We start from the raw sequence: 14,816 nt of genomic DNA, 5'->3' as shown, positions 1-14,816 counted from the left end.
GAGCACCAATGGTGCTTGTGTGTCCACCCGCGTTTTTCAGTTTGTAGAGTCTTGTTTTTCTTCCATTTCAGACAAGGAGCCCGTCGTGTGTTCTCACTGCTCCGCCCAGTTCATCAACGAGGCCGTTCTGGACATCCACCAGCAACGCTGTACTGGTTCAGAAGAGGACAAGAACACCGGACGTGGGCGCGGACAAGGCAGAGGCCGCTCCACCGGACAGGTGAGCACTACAGGAAATGTCCCTTCTAGACTGAGTAACTTGACCTTTTGTGACATTTCATTCAGTAAACGGTAACAAGTCGCTAAATTTGGGCAAGTGAGTTATTTATAGATCACTTTAGGAGCGATTAATAATTAATCAAAACGAAGGCAATTTAAATTTTCTGAGAAAAGGATACATGTCAGAATTTGACAAAAGCAAAACCCTTCGCCCCTCAGATTGAGTGTGATCTATGCGGCCACCGCTGCATGACCCAAGAGGGCCTGGACCTCCACCGACTGTCGCACACCGGCCAGACCCCACTCAAGTGCCCGGTTAGGCCTTGCCGCCGCCGTTTCATCTCCAACAAGGCCCTCGAGGAGCACGTTCTGGCCCACTGTCAGGGCAAGATGGGCAAGCCCAAGAACCGAGTCCGCTTTGAGTGTCAGGTCTGCTTTAAAGGATTTGCCTACAACTCCACCTACCAAGTTCACATGAGAACTCACACCGACGAGAGACCCTTCGAGGTATGGAAATCAATTTTAAAAAATGTTTCAAGAGGACCTTAACCCTTTAATTCACAGATTAAGATTTTTTAAAACTCTTACAGGGCACTCATTTAACTAATTGGCTGCTATTGATGGCGGGAGGGTCAAATTAATATTCATTTTTCATTCAATATTCATATTTTCTTCATCAAATAGCCATAGGATTCAAGACCACTTGATAGAGCCATAGAGCAAATGAACCACCATAAAGCTTTCCACCAATTGGCTATGAAGATGATCTCTCACTTCCTCTGCTGCCACCTTGTCAACACTGTTGTCATACAGCATATTTCTAACGTACCTCATGCCTCCCAGCATGCAATGCAGCGCTACAGATCTAAATAAAGGTCATGCTCCGAGCATATCCTTCCGTTACTGTACCAGTCGCTTCATTAATTACTAGTTACGCTATTTAGTTCATTTTTATGTGATAATGTTAGTTTCATTTTGAAACCGTGAGTTTGAATGACATTTGATTTAATAACCTATTACTTGTTATTATTTGTAAAATGGAGGGAGCCTATTCTTTTGCTCATACATTGTAAGTGGAAATTGATCCTCCCTGTCTCATGAGCATCACAAAATGGCTGCTCATGGAAAATTTACTGGGTTAGTCCAGCAATATGACAACATATTTATGAAATACATTGCTCAAGTCATGTGGCAGTGCATCTACTCTATATATCACGATCAATTTTTTTCAAACTTGATGCATATTGTGAGTTTTCGTCCAGCGATCATCTATGGTTAAACGGTATCTTATCTCAAATCTTTTTGCAGTCACACATAATCCCGGGAAATGTATAGCTATCATAAAATAATCAAATCCTCTTTCTCTCGTCGATGGGAAACCCTGCTTTTCACGACCTACATCAAAAATTGAAATTCAGTATTCACGGTCACACGCTGCTCCCCACTGTGGCCATCTCGCCGCTGCTGGACGTCGGCCATTTGTGCCGCGTGTGTCCTGCGGGTGTTTCCCCCCTCGCTGTACTTGATGAATGGCCGGGCTGAATTAGGGCCTGTCAGCTCCCCTCTCTGCCTGTTACTATTCTGGGAATCTCAACCTCCCGTTTCCCCATCCCCGCCCTCGCGGACGACCCTCCATCTTTGCCGTGCCGGTGACATCAACTCTACCCGACAAACCACCCTGCGTGCCGCTGTGGAAATTGATTTAATGTTGGCGGCAACGCAGCATCTTTCAGGCTGCGCTTAGAGATTGATGTTTGATCAGAGAAGCAACACACAGGCCACTGTGGGGCTGAATATTAATTTAAGTCTAGTATACTTTGAGATGACTGAAAGCCAACGTGCATTAGCTGAGGGACTTACCGACTGAGTTAGGGAAGAAATACGGAAGCCACAAAAGTGACACGGTGATTTTGTGTAGTCAGTCAAAATATGAAGAATCATCAAATACAGATGAAACAGTAGTTCATGTTGTACTCAATTACAATGCGCCGTTATGCACTTCACATCTCCGAAAATGTGTTATAAAACATGGTTAACCCTTCAGACTTGCACTGGCATTTACTACATCTGGCAGTGAATCAAAATCTTACAGTGCTGAAGTGGCAACGTCGAGGTATCACTATGAGGGGTGGGAACATCTGGGTACCTCTCATACGAATTGCGATACAAGGCTCACAATAACGTTTTATCTCACAAGGTGGTGATACAACAACTATCGATACGCCGGTCAGGAAATCAAACTACGATATTTTCAATTCAATTCAATTTAGTCACACACACATTCATATTTACAAAGTGTACATCATATCGCAGTGCTGAGCTAAGATCATGTGTGAGTCAGGTCTCCTTAAGAAGCTACTAAAAGCTTATAGTCAGGAGCCTGTAGTATTTTCCAATACAACTACCGGTATTAAAGAGGAAAAACAAGCTATTTTTAAATGGGGAAAAAAAAGTTTTTTTTTGCTGCTTTGCTGACAAGCCGTCAAAACGTTTGTCTTTCACGGAGAGAAAGTCAATGCAACATTTCTGTAAATATATACAGCAACACTATATTACTGCAACATTCTTGTAAACAAATCCGTGTCTTTCTTAGCTCAGTGCCAGCCATTGACAACAATAGACATCCAATTCACGTTCATTCACCATTACCAGACAAAATGAATTGGATGTCGAGCACCGTCAATGGCAGCCAATGAGTTAACATAGACACACATACAGTGATCCCTCGCTACTTTTTGTTAGATCCAGTGTGCCACCGTCAGAGGTGAGTATATGAAGCCATTTGTATTGTTTGTATTATTTGTTGAGAATAAGCACGGAGCGCTAAGCTAGTTAGCGATTATGCTGATTAATGTCTTAAGTATCCGATTGTATTTATATAATTACATCCGTGACGACGTTTTTTTTTTTTTTTTTAATCCATAAAGAAGATGACGCGTGGAATTTTTACGATGCACTGCACCTCGTGCGTGCGCGCCGTTAGCTTCATTAGCATAAACATCACAACAGCAGGCAATCGCACAGTACTGTGTGCTAACCCAAGGAACTGCTCAGATGCCTTAGTTGTTATGTTCGACGAAAGCCTCAACAAGACAACCAAGTCCAAACAGTTGGACCAGCATGTGAGGTATCGGATCGGCGACCAAGTCGTATCCAGATACTTTGGGTCGCAGTTTATGGGTCATGCGAAGGCAGTGGACCTGCTTAACATTTCAAAGTACGTTGCCAATTTCTCCAATTAATATGTGTTAGATGCAATGATGTATTTCTGCACGGTTTGCCTTTCGAATGAATGTGAATTTCGCAGTTTTAACTCAAGAGTTAGCTATGTTCAATGGGGTATTGGCAGTTGCACTAGCCTTAGCATGGATAAACCGGAGTCGTAGATCAACAACTGTTGTGCCGAAAAATAGCCGCCTCGCGTGAAATGTCCCCCCGACGGGAGCGCTTATTTATAACGCTTTATTGAGCGTTTATTTTATTTTATTTATTTGCTTATTTATTTTATTATTGAGCGCCCACACGTCACTTGTACAAACAGCTTTTTCTTACCAAACGACGGACATGGAAACAATTTTCTTGTACCGTGAATATGTATTATTTTACTCTGCTTGAACTAATAAATATCATACCTTTGTGATTGTCATGGGATATGGTCTTGAAAACCTGTAGACTAATACATTTCTGTTCAAAGATGGTTATGTGGCCCAGTCCACGATTTGTTACTAAAATACAGCACTACTACTTTGTGTAATTTATTTATTTAAAACTGATTTTACAGTCGTAAATCCATTCCTGTAATGCGTCCATGAAAACATTTGATACATGTTTTAAAGCGTTATAAATAAGCGTTCCCGTCAGGGGGGACAGTTCACGCGGGGGCATTTTTCGGCACAACACCACCATCACCCTCAAATACACAACACGGTTGACACTATTATTGGAACGAGTGTGGGGTAACGTTGATCTGAATAACATGGCATGGTGATAGGCAAATTATAATGTAGGTGATGGTAAAACACCTCCTGGTATATTTAAATTTTTTCTTGATAGAGAAAATCCATACTCTTATTCAATCTGATTAAAAGAAATGTCTTCAATAGCAAATAAAGGATTAACATGTGTTTTGTATACTTGTAATGTGATTAGAAAAAACCAATTACCATGGAAATGGTCATGTGTAGCGTTTTTTATTTTGTGGTAATTAATGGTAAACTACTGCCATTTAGTGGCTGTTTTTTAAACTTTCACTGCCAATTGCAAGATTTTTCCAAGCACTTTACAGTTAAGGTGACCAACTTGACAATCACCAACCTACCACCTTGACTAGGTCCTCTTAAAAGGGAAACCTGTTGTATTGCAAATGTAATTTCTGAAGTTACTTTACAAAAATAGTGTAAAATCCATTTTATCCTGGGGGAAAAAAATCTGAAAGACCTTATATTTAAATGTGTTTTAATTGTATCTTCAGTAAATGTGCATTCTTTTGTCAAACACACTTGGTAATTGAGGTTAAATTTGATGTTCAGTGCTTTATTTTTTTAATATGATTCAATATTATCTAAATAATGGGTGCGAGAAAAGTTTAAATTTTCAGTTGAAATGGCATTAAAAAAGGTCTTAAAAGTCTTGAATTTAGATTTATCAATCCTGCTGGGACCCTGACTTACAGGCTGAGCCCCCACCTCTTCAATCTCTGCAGCAATGCTGACAGCATTCCTGTAACGAGTCACATGACATTTTGGAGGGAAAATCACAAGCAGTACTCAATTTGGACATTTAGGGATGTACGTATTTACTAAGGGGTGTACTCACTTTTGTTGCCAGGGGTTTAGATATTATTGGCTATATTTTGAGGGGAAAATAAATTAACTTTATTATATAAGCTGCACACAGACTACTTTTCATTGTGTCAAGGTGTCATTTTGTCAGTGTTGTCCAATGAAAAGATATACTTAAATATCTGCAGAAACGCGAGGGGTGGTGTACTCACTTTTGTGATACACTGTATAGTAAAGTTGTCTCCTTTCTTTTTTATAAAGAAACAACACACATAAACCCATTCATATAACAGTTTATAATCTCCTTTCAACACAAACAGTAAATTGTTAAGAAGAAAGGAAATAGTCATCCATTTTGTCTTTATAATTACTGACAGGAAGTAATTATAAGGAATGTAGCAACAGGTTTATTGTATTATTTATAAAGGTCGACCGATATACCAGTTATCCAAACTATTGGGCCGATATTTGGATTTTTTTTTCAAGATCGCCATCGGCCGATACATAGCTGATATAATGGGATAACCGTTATGTTCACTATTTGGGTGATCATCAAAGGTCGACCAATATATTAGCTGACCAACAGTCAGACGAAATGTAGCCGATATATTGGAAAAACTTGTTTGGGTGATGATCTTGGTTAATTATGATATTCTACCACCTACTGGCCAGTGTTACAAAAGGAAATGGCAAAAAACGTAACTTTTAGTAAGGACATTTAAATGTGTTTCAGTTGCCTATCACATACCTTTCAAGTTGTACGGTTTCGGCGTAATTTGTACAAGTGAGCACTGATTTTTAAATGTGTACGCCGTACGTTCAAAATCTTTACGTTTTTCGGGCATTAAGTTTTTTTTTCTCCGTTTGGATTTTGGCAACGAGACAATGTGCGTTACTATGCGCGGTGTTGGTTGAATGAAGCGAGAAAAGTCAGAGACATTGAGAGAGAAGAGTGTTGTGACGCTGTAGCAAACGCGATGCTAGGCTAGGTGGCGCCAATATTTCCTGACTGTAGCCGACAGCCTACAATCTATGCCTAGATATCAAATGCTTATAGAACTACATGCGAAATGACAGACGGCGGCGTTAATAAACGGCCCCATTGTGAAGCAGTAGACTTCTCAGAAAGGCTCTGTTGTAGTGAACCTTCCTAGCAAACGTCAGTAACTTTTTATGTAAAATACTCCTAAATCGGTAAAATCTTGACTTGAATCTATCTTTAAATTATGAAACAGTTTTAAAACTTTAATTTTAACACTTGATTCACAACATTAAACGATTTCCAAACATAGCAAAGGTTACTATGTGTTTTTTTTTTTTTTTTTTTTTTTTTAAATGAAAAAAAAAAAAAGAAAAAAAGAAAGCTAACACCAGTTAATTTGCCAAGTAACTAACTACTCTTGCCTTCAGGTAACGGAGTTACTAACTCACTTTTTGGGAGAAGTAATTTGTAACTAATTACTTTTTAAAAGTAATATTAACAACATTGGTCATAAAGATGAAGTCTGCAGAATGAAAAGTGACGAAAGCGGCGATTTCATTCTGCCAATTTGTTGCCAAACACAATTTGTCTGCAACAATTGCTGATCACTTCTCAGAATTAACAAAAGAAATGTTCCCTCACTCAAAGATTGCATCGGTAAGTTCATTTTATCAATTGACCTTTTTAATTTATAATTGGACACAGTAACGAACTACCTTCAAGTCAAACTGAATTGCGGTCTGAAGTGCCATGAAGTGCAGCCATCAAGACATGATAGAAACTGCCAAAAGTGCTACATACAATTATAACAAAAGTCCCTTTTATTGATTGTTCTTTGATTGTTCCAGGTTATATGTTACAATATTACCAATAAATTCATATTATGTTAAAAATCGAGTTTTATTTTTGTTTCATATTGCACGCTACATACAACGTTGTAAGATTAGTCAACAATTTGTAAGGGCATACGTCACTATTTGTAAGATTGCCAACGGCCTCGGGTTGACAGGTATGCTATCATGAGGAACGTGCTTTTAAAAAAAGTAGATCGGCCTCAAATATAGGCTGAATTCTCTCTCTCTTTTTTTTTAATCTGCATTGGCCTCTGAAAATCCAATCAGTCGACGTCTATTTATTCAGTTATTTTATTGTTTTACTCAGAAAACTATCCAAAGATGTGAATTTGAGTGTGAATATGTAGTTTTTTGCTCATTCATATTCTCCTGCCAGAGGTCAGCAGAGTCCAAAACTGGATAAGCGGTGGAAAATGAATGAATTTGTCTTATTTTATTGACTCCCTTTTACATTTTCCGTTTCCATCCAGTGCTCCACCTGCGGCAAACGCTTCCGTCAACTGCCCCACCTGCAGGACCATGAGCGCATCCACAGTGGCGTGCGGCCCTTTTGCTGCTGGATCTGCGGCAAGAGCTTCAGTGTGGCGGCCCGCCTCACCGAGCATGCTCGCACCCACAGCGGTGAGAAGCCGTACCCGTGTCCCAACTGCCCCGCCGCCTTCCGCTCCCGCTCCAACCTGGACAAACACATCAGGCAACACGGCGACCAGGCCGCTCAGGCCGCTGAGGAAGTAGCCAGCGCCACTGAGGCGGCGCAGGTCCAGAAAGTGCTGGAGGGCGCCAAAGCACTCTCTGCACTGGCCACCACCACCACACAAGTGGAGGTAGACGACAATGGCATGCAGACCATCTATGTACTTCAGGCGGGCGAGGGAGGGGGCGAGGCAGTCATGATCCCCGCCGAGGAACTGAGCGGCTTGGACGGGACGTCACAGGTTGTCATCTTGCCCTCGTCCATGCTGGGAGCCCAGGGCATCACCATTCCTACCATCACCATGGATGGAAGTGAGATCACCATGCTGGAAGCCACGCAGTCCCCGCAGCACTCTATCGAGTTCATTGTGGAGGAGACCATATGAGCATTGGTTTGCATGAAGAACTCTTTTTTTTTTTTTCTTTCTTTTTTCTTTTTTTTGTGTGTGGGGGTGTGTGCTCACTGGGTGAAATTTCACAACTTGATGTTTTTTGTCCCACAAATGCGATGCTCACAATATATTAAGGATGGAAATTCAGGATGAACCTTAAGTGCACTGTTTGTTTGACCGAATGTTAGTTGGTGAAACACATGAACTACTCAATGTTCCTAATGTGGATGTCTTTAGTTATTGACTTATTCGCTGACATTAAAGGCAATTCATTCACGGTTTAATTCATTTGAACTGGGAGAAGCTGGCAGTTTTGATCGCTGCGGACCCTCCCAGTCTACAATAGATTGGATATACAGTATACTGTTGTCAATGGCAGCCAATGAGTTTGAAAGAATCCCTGTTGCGAATGTAGAGACAGTAAAACGAAGGTCAGCTGTAAAGGTCATAGTGCATTTTTGGCTCATGCAGAATTTTTTTCCCCATATTCTGAACATCAATCTCATTAGTTTTTTTGTTGTTGCTTGGTTTAGCTAGTTAAATTTGTACCTTTACTCACTATGCCTTAAAATGAACTTAAACCTTAATAGGTCCCTTATATGTACCATCATCATTTCCTTTACTATTTTTAACGCCACCTCCCAAAATCTATGAACATATTCGTCCTGGGAAAAAAAATAATGCTGGATACATTTAAAAAAAAATAATTTTTAAACCTTCATTATTTTGTTTGTAATGGATATTTAAAACAAGCTGCTGATCCTGTCTATTTATTTATTTAAGAGACCCATCCTCCATCATCTCCCCCCAACATTTTCCCTTTCCAAAAAACTACTTTGAAAAAAAATCTCAAAAAAATTTATTCTGCATAAATTTAGAGCTTTTATTTAGCTTGTAATTCAAATCGAGCTAATGATCTTCGTTTTCAAAATCAATGCTACAGATCCTATGCTAACGTGTTACACATGCTAATCATTGCAATTGTGAGGAACCTCTGGAGAAATTTGCCACTTCCTGTTTTGAATGAAAAATATAGCTCTACCTAGCTGACAAATTTAATGAAAAATAAGCAAAAACTTTTTAGTAAAAGAATCAAGTGTTTTTTATTTCTAGCTTTTCCATTTTCAGCTCAGTGAAGGAACAGATGACATTTAAAAATGCTTTTCACTCAGTTCCGACCGGTGTTCATTCACAGATGAAATGGCTTGAAGTGAAATTCTTGAGAGGGACACAATGTCCCTTGGATGGCTCAAAGGTTAAATGAAATCACATTGTACAGACTTGTTTGTTAAGAGAAGATCCGTTCATAAAAATGTCTCTTAAAACTCCTCAGCAGCAGATCATCCAGTGGAGAAGCCTTTAGCGGCCCCCGCTGTCACCCGCCTCTTCTGGCTAACAAGTGTGGGAGTGAAATAGCACCCAGCTCAGCAGCAGTGGAAGTCAAGAGTGCATCTTCCATCATCCCCCCCTTACTGTCACCAACCGAGCGAGGTGCGTGAGAAGTAGAATTGTGTGTTGATCAGCTTTAATTTGGCGGGCATTGTTATTGATTGTTTTTGTCCTCTAATCAAATGCATTCTCTTATTAAAAATACAAAACAGCGTGACACCTGTGATGATTTGTGCTATGTAAAATGTTGTCGGCCAGTTTTGATGGAATTAATCCAGTGTTGTCGCCGTCGAAAATCAAAAATAATGATCCTATTCTCCATCAAGAGTTTATGGGTGCAGCCCACCCTTGTGATTGCTGACAGGAGGGGGTTTAAACACAGGTGCACATATACACATGTACGCAAACAAACATATCCACTCTGTCTTCGTTTGCTTCCGTGTCATGGAATGGAGAAACGCTGATAATAGAGAGGGGAACTCAAATGGGGAAATGGTGTGGGCTTGTGGTGCGAAAGGAATCCGGCGACAGCAATTTGTCTGCCTTTTATTGCTTTCTTCTGATGGTTTAAAAAAATGCATTTTAACCCAACTCTATAAAAGAAGACCATAGAAATTTCACATAATAACAGTAACAAGATACTCTGTTGATTATTTGGAAAACTATACAATATTTCCTTAATTAAAGAATTTTAATATATTTACACATTTGACACAATCAACCACTGGTGTTGCCAGGTGTGGGTAAATCCAGTGTAGGGCTACTGCACCTTAAAACATGTTTTGTTTTCTCCTTGATATAACTGTTGTTATGATTTGGTCTAAACAAATAAAAGTTGATTTGATTTTATTTGACTTAGAACACATCCATAACTGAACAGTATGGACATGAAGGTGACAATGTTTTTTTAAGGTAACCTATCGTGGTTCCTTGGTTTTATTATTTTTATTATAGTTATTCTTTGTTCCGCAGCCCTTTTGAGCTCAATTTGACCCCCTTAGAATGCTTCAAAATGCACCAAAATCGGCAGGCAGGTCAAGACGGGTGCAATCTTTGATACCTATACACTATGTAGCGCCCCCTAGCAGTCATTCTTTGTCCCGCCGACACTTTGAGCCCTACTTTGACCCCCTCAGAATGCTGAAAAACTCACCAAACTCAACGACCAGGTGAAAACTGGTGAAAACTGATAAAATGTAAAAAAAAAAAAAAAAAAATCAAAAAAATGCGTAAATGTGTGTAGCGCCCCCTAGGAACAAAACCAACATTTCATTTTTTTTTTAAGGTGAAAGAGGAGGTAACAACGCAAAGGTTTAAAACTTAGAACACATCAATACTACCCCTGTCCCCCTGGTAACGCCCCTGCAATCAAGTATACATTTCGCTAATGCTGGGAAGGTCGCGGCTCCGATCTTGCATCGCCCTCCTGCGGCTCCTTGGCGCTCCGCCTTCCTCTCTCTTCTCTGCCTTGGTATCTGCCCTGCGCTCCGGTGCGGGCCGCTGGCTGAATGCCGGTGGGTCGGCTGGATGTCGCCTGCTCCGGCGGGGGGCCCTTCCCAGCCCTGGGGTTGGTGGGCCGTTTGGGGTCCCATGGTGTTTCGCGCCGGCAGGGGGAATGTGGTTCGTGGGCCGGTTGGGTGTGAGGGTTGGTGGTGCGTCCCCTCTTCCCATCCCTGAAGGCCTTTTGATGGGGCTGCGGGTGGCCCAGGGGACCACCCTGGATCCCTAGGGGGTGGTGATGGCCCTATTGCTGGGCTGCGGGAGGAGGGATGGGATGGGCTGCGCTGGCTCCCCGCCTCCCCTTCCAGATTGGCTGGGGAAGGTCGGGGGCTCTGGTGGTGGTGGCACCCACCCGGCATCTCCATTCGCCTGCGGGAATATCACGTTAGATGGGACTCACGCATGACTAGGTAAAATTAGACACACTCAAGTAGGAAACCTCGGTGTCTGGATTAGCGAAGAAACAGCATAGAATAGGTTGCCAACATACTCACACTCGCAAAGGATTCCCACAAATACTGGGTTGTAGATTTATGTACACTTCACCCCTTCCAATCACTTATCTCTCATACCCCCCCCCCCCCACATGGTGTCAACTGGGAATACAACTAGCTAAAGATAGCTCAAACATATTCATAGAGTAGGCAAATTATTGTCATTATGATAGTCTTATGACGCCGCTATGAAATAGTGTTTCCATATGTTCTAAAAAAAAAAAAAACTAAAAATTAAAACAATGAGGACAATGATTTAAAAGGACAAACGCATACCTGCATGCTGCTATGCTTGTGACTGAACTGGAAGGAATTAGGGCGGCAGCTATCGATTATTTTAGTAGATAATTTAGCCGCTGATATCAACTAGTTAGTTCGAATAATGGAGTAATCAGATGACGAAAATTTAATGTGTTTCAGAATAAATTTTAGGAGATGTAAAACAAAGGCTTGCTAGATTTAGATATAAAATTGCACTTCCATTTCACAAGAGCAATAAATGCATTAAAAAAATAAAATAAAATACCTGAGCTTTGCCTCAAATGGTATTAAAAAAATCAATAAATGAGCATTTAAGAACAACTGGCTAACTTGCACGGCAAAAGTTTGCTTGCTTAAACGTTGTACAATGCTAAGATTTTTTTGTTTGTTATACACAATACTCTTAACAAATCGTTTAAACACATGTTCCCACAAAAACAAACAAACAAAAAAACGCTAAATATACCTATAAACTGAATTACGAATGCTAAAACAGACGAGCTGGATTCAGCCATGTTAAATGAGTTATGTCATATTCATTGTTGCCACTAGAGGGCAGTGTATACACCCAAATCAATAAAACTAAATGCAAACACTGTCAAAACAAACCATTAGAACGCCACACTAATTAAACGAATTCTCGGAGCAGCAAAATTTAATTTGAAGCTTTTTTTCTAATCGAATCACTCGGTTTAATCGTTTAATCGTTGCAGCGCTAGAAGGAATTACATAGTCCAATCCATTTGAACTGGGATGGCTAGCAACGATCATTCGCTGCCAGCTGTCAGTGGCTGTGAATTATTGTGAATTATTTAAAGTAATTATAGCTGAAAAATGCTGTGTTCCTAACTACTAGTCAGTATTAACATAGCCACACAACAAAGTAATGTTCTTGCCTCATACAAAGCCAAACAGATATAAAAACAACGTTAAACCCCGCAGCAAATAATGACATCCAATGACTTTTACCACCACTTTGTTTGCTGCCATTGCGTGTTCATTTGTTATCCAATAAAAGAATAAAAATAAATAAATAAGTAAAAACACAAACCCACCTGTTAATCTGAATGGACAACATCGTACGCTTATTGGAACCTGTTTCCCCTGCAGTAATATGCAGCTGTCTAATGGTGAATTAGTTTTTTTTCCCCTTGAGAAGTGCTTCACATCTGTGTTGCATTCCATAAACATTTTACCACTCCTATAAACTAATAATCCAGCTCAGGACTGTTGGACTACATTTTACAATTGGTAATTATGCCAGTACGCATCTGGAAAGTAATTGCAGTACCTGAGTTTCTCCAGATTTATTGGTTAGAATGTTTTTTTTCCCCGTGTGAACATTTAGGAAACATAATAGTGATAAGGGTGTTCTGTACAAATAGAAACTACGTACAGTGGGGCAAATAAGTATTTAGTCACCACCAACTGTGCAAGTTCTCCTACTTGAAAAGATTAGAGAGGCCTGTAATTGTCAACGCGGGTTAACCTCAACCATGAGAGACAGAATGTGGAAAAAAACAGAAAATCACATTGTCTGATTTTTAAAGGATTTATTTCCAAATTAGAGTGGAAAATAAGTATTTTGTTACCTACAAACAAGCAAGATTTCTGGCTGTCAAAGAGGTCTAACTTCTTCTAACGAGGTCTAACGAGGCTCCACTCGTTACCTGTATTAATGGCACCTGTTTTAACTCATCGGTATAAAAGACACCTGTCCACAATCTCAGTCAGTCACACTCCGAACTCCACTATGGCCAAGACCAAAGAGCTGTTGAAGGACACCAGAGACAAAATTGTAGACCTGCACCAGGCTGGGAAGACTGAATCTGCAATAGGTAAAACGTTTGGTGTAAGGAACGCAACTGTGGGAGCAATTATTAGAAAATGGAAGACATACAAGACCACTGATAATCTCCCTCGATCTGGGGCTCCATGCAAGATCTCACCCCGTGGCGTCAAAACGATGACAAGAACGGTGAGCAAAAATCCCAGAACCACACGGGGGGACCTAGTGAATGACCTACAGAGAGCTGGGACCACAGTAACAAAGGCTACTATCAGTTACACAATGCGCCGCCAGGGACTCAAATCCTGCACTGCCAGACGTGTCCCCCTGCTGAAGTAAGTACACGTCCAGGCCCGTCTCCGGTTCGCTAGAGATCATTTGGATGATCCAGAAGAGGACTGGGAGAATGTGTTACGGTCAGATGAAACCAAAATAGAACTTTTTGGTAGAAACACAGGTTCTCGTGTTTGGAGGAGAAAGAATACTGAATTACATCCGAAGAACACCATACCCACTGATAAGCATGGGTGTGGAAACATCATGCTTTGGGGCTGTTTTTCTGCAAAGGGACCAGGACGACTGATCTGTGTAAAGGAAAGAATGAATGGGTCCATGTATCGAGAGATTTTGAGTGAAAATCTCCTTCCATCAGCAAGGATATTGAAGATGAGACGTGGCTGGGTCTTTCAGCATGACAATGATCCTAAACATACAGCCAGGGCAACAAAGGAGTGGCTTCGTAAAAAGCATTTCAAGGTCCTGGAGTGGCCTAGGAAGTCTTCAGATCTCAACCCCATAGAAAATCTGTGGAGCGAGTTGAAAGTCCGTGTTGCCCAACGACAGCCCCAAAACATCATTGCTCTAGAGGAGATCTGCATGGAGGAATGAGCCAAAATACCAGCAACAGTGTGTGAAAAGCTTGTGAAGAGTTACAGAAAACGTTTGGTCTCCGTTATTGCCAACAAAGGGTACATAACAAAGTATTGAGATGAACTTTTGGTATTGACCAAATACTTATTTTCCACCATGATTTGCAAATAAATGATTTAAAAATCAAACTGTGATTTTCTGTTTTTTTCCACATTCTGTCTCTCATGGTTGAGGTTTACCCATGTTGACAATTGCAGGTCTCTAATCTATTCAAGTGGGAGAACTTGCACAATTAGTGGTTGACTAAATACTTATTTGCCCAACTGTATGTAAAATCATTGGCTCAAAATGAGACTTTTGTTGCCAAGCGAGGGGTAGAAAAGTTGGTACAGCTGCTTGCCGCCCTCTCCCCATCCTCGTCTCCTTGATCCCCCTTTTTCATATTCTCTTGCGATCATGAACACTAAAAATACCCAAAGTGACCCTCGGGAGAGAACGTGTGATGTTCAGCTCTCTCAGCAGTAAACAAGCTGACATCACAATGTCCCATGCAGGTGAAGGACAATGAAGAGCTGCTGCGTCCAGGTTGTAC

The 14,816-nt window shown here is 40.8% G+C and overlaps 1 protein-coding gene across 3 annotated transcripts in view; it reads left to right on the top strand.

The window, feature by feature from the left end:
* znf574 (zinc finger protein 574) overlaps positions 1–13,738 on the top strand; it is a 56,138-nt gene extending 42,400 nt beyond the window's left edge. For 2 of the 3 annotated variants that reach the window (XM_057834843.1, XM_057834844.1), the window contains exons 8-10: positions 72–220; positions 439–726; positions 7,307–13,731. In XM_057834843.1, coding sequence (XP_057690826.1) covers positions 72–220; positions 439–726; positions 7,307–7,915 — 1,046 coding nt within the window. In that variant the 3' untranslated portion in view covers positions 7,916–13,731. Of the gene's footprint in view, positions 1–71; positions 221–438; positions 727–7,306 lie in introns of all 3 variants that reach the window. The other variant, XM_057834845.1, reaches the window with a different exon arrangement.
* The last annotated feature ends 1,078 nt before the right edge of the window (positions 13,739–14,816 follow it).

Source organism: Corythoichthys intestinalis, chromosome 4, assembly GCF_030265065.1.
Source record: "Corythoichthys intestinalis isolate RoL2023-P3 chromosome 4, ASM3026506v1, whole genome shotgun sequence".
Taxonomy (NCBI): domain Eukaryota; kingdom Metazoa; phylum Chordata; class Actinopteri; order Syngnathiformes; family Syngnathidae; genus Corythoichthys; species Corythoichthys intestinalis.
The sequence above is the reverse complement of the archived record's forward strand: the minus strand, read 5'-3'. Positions and strand labels throughout refer to the sequence as shown.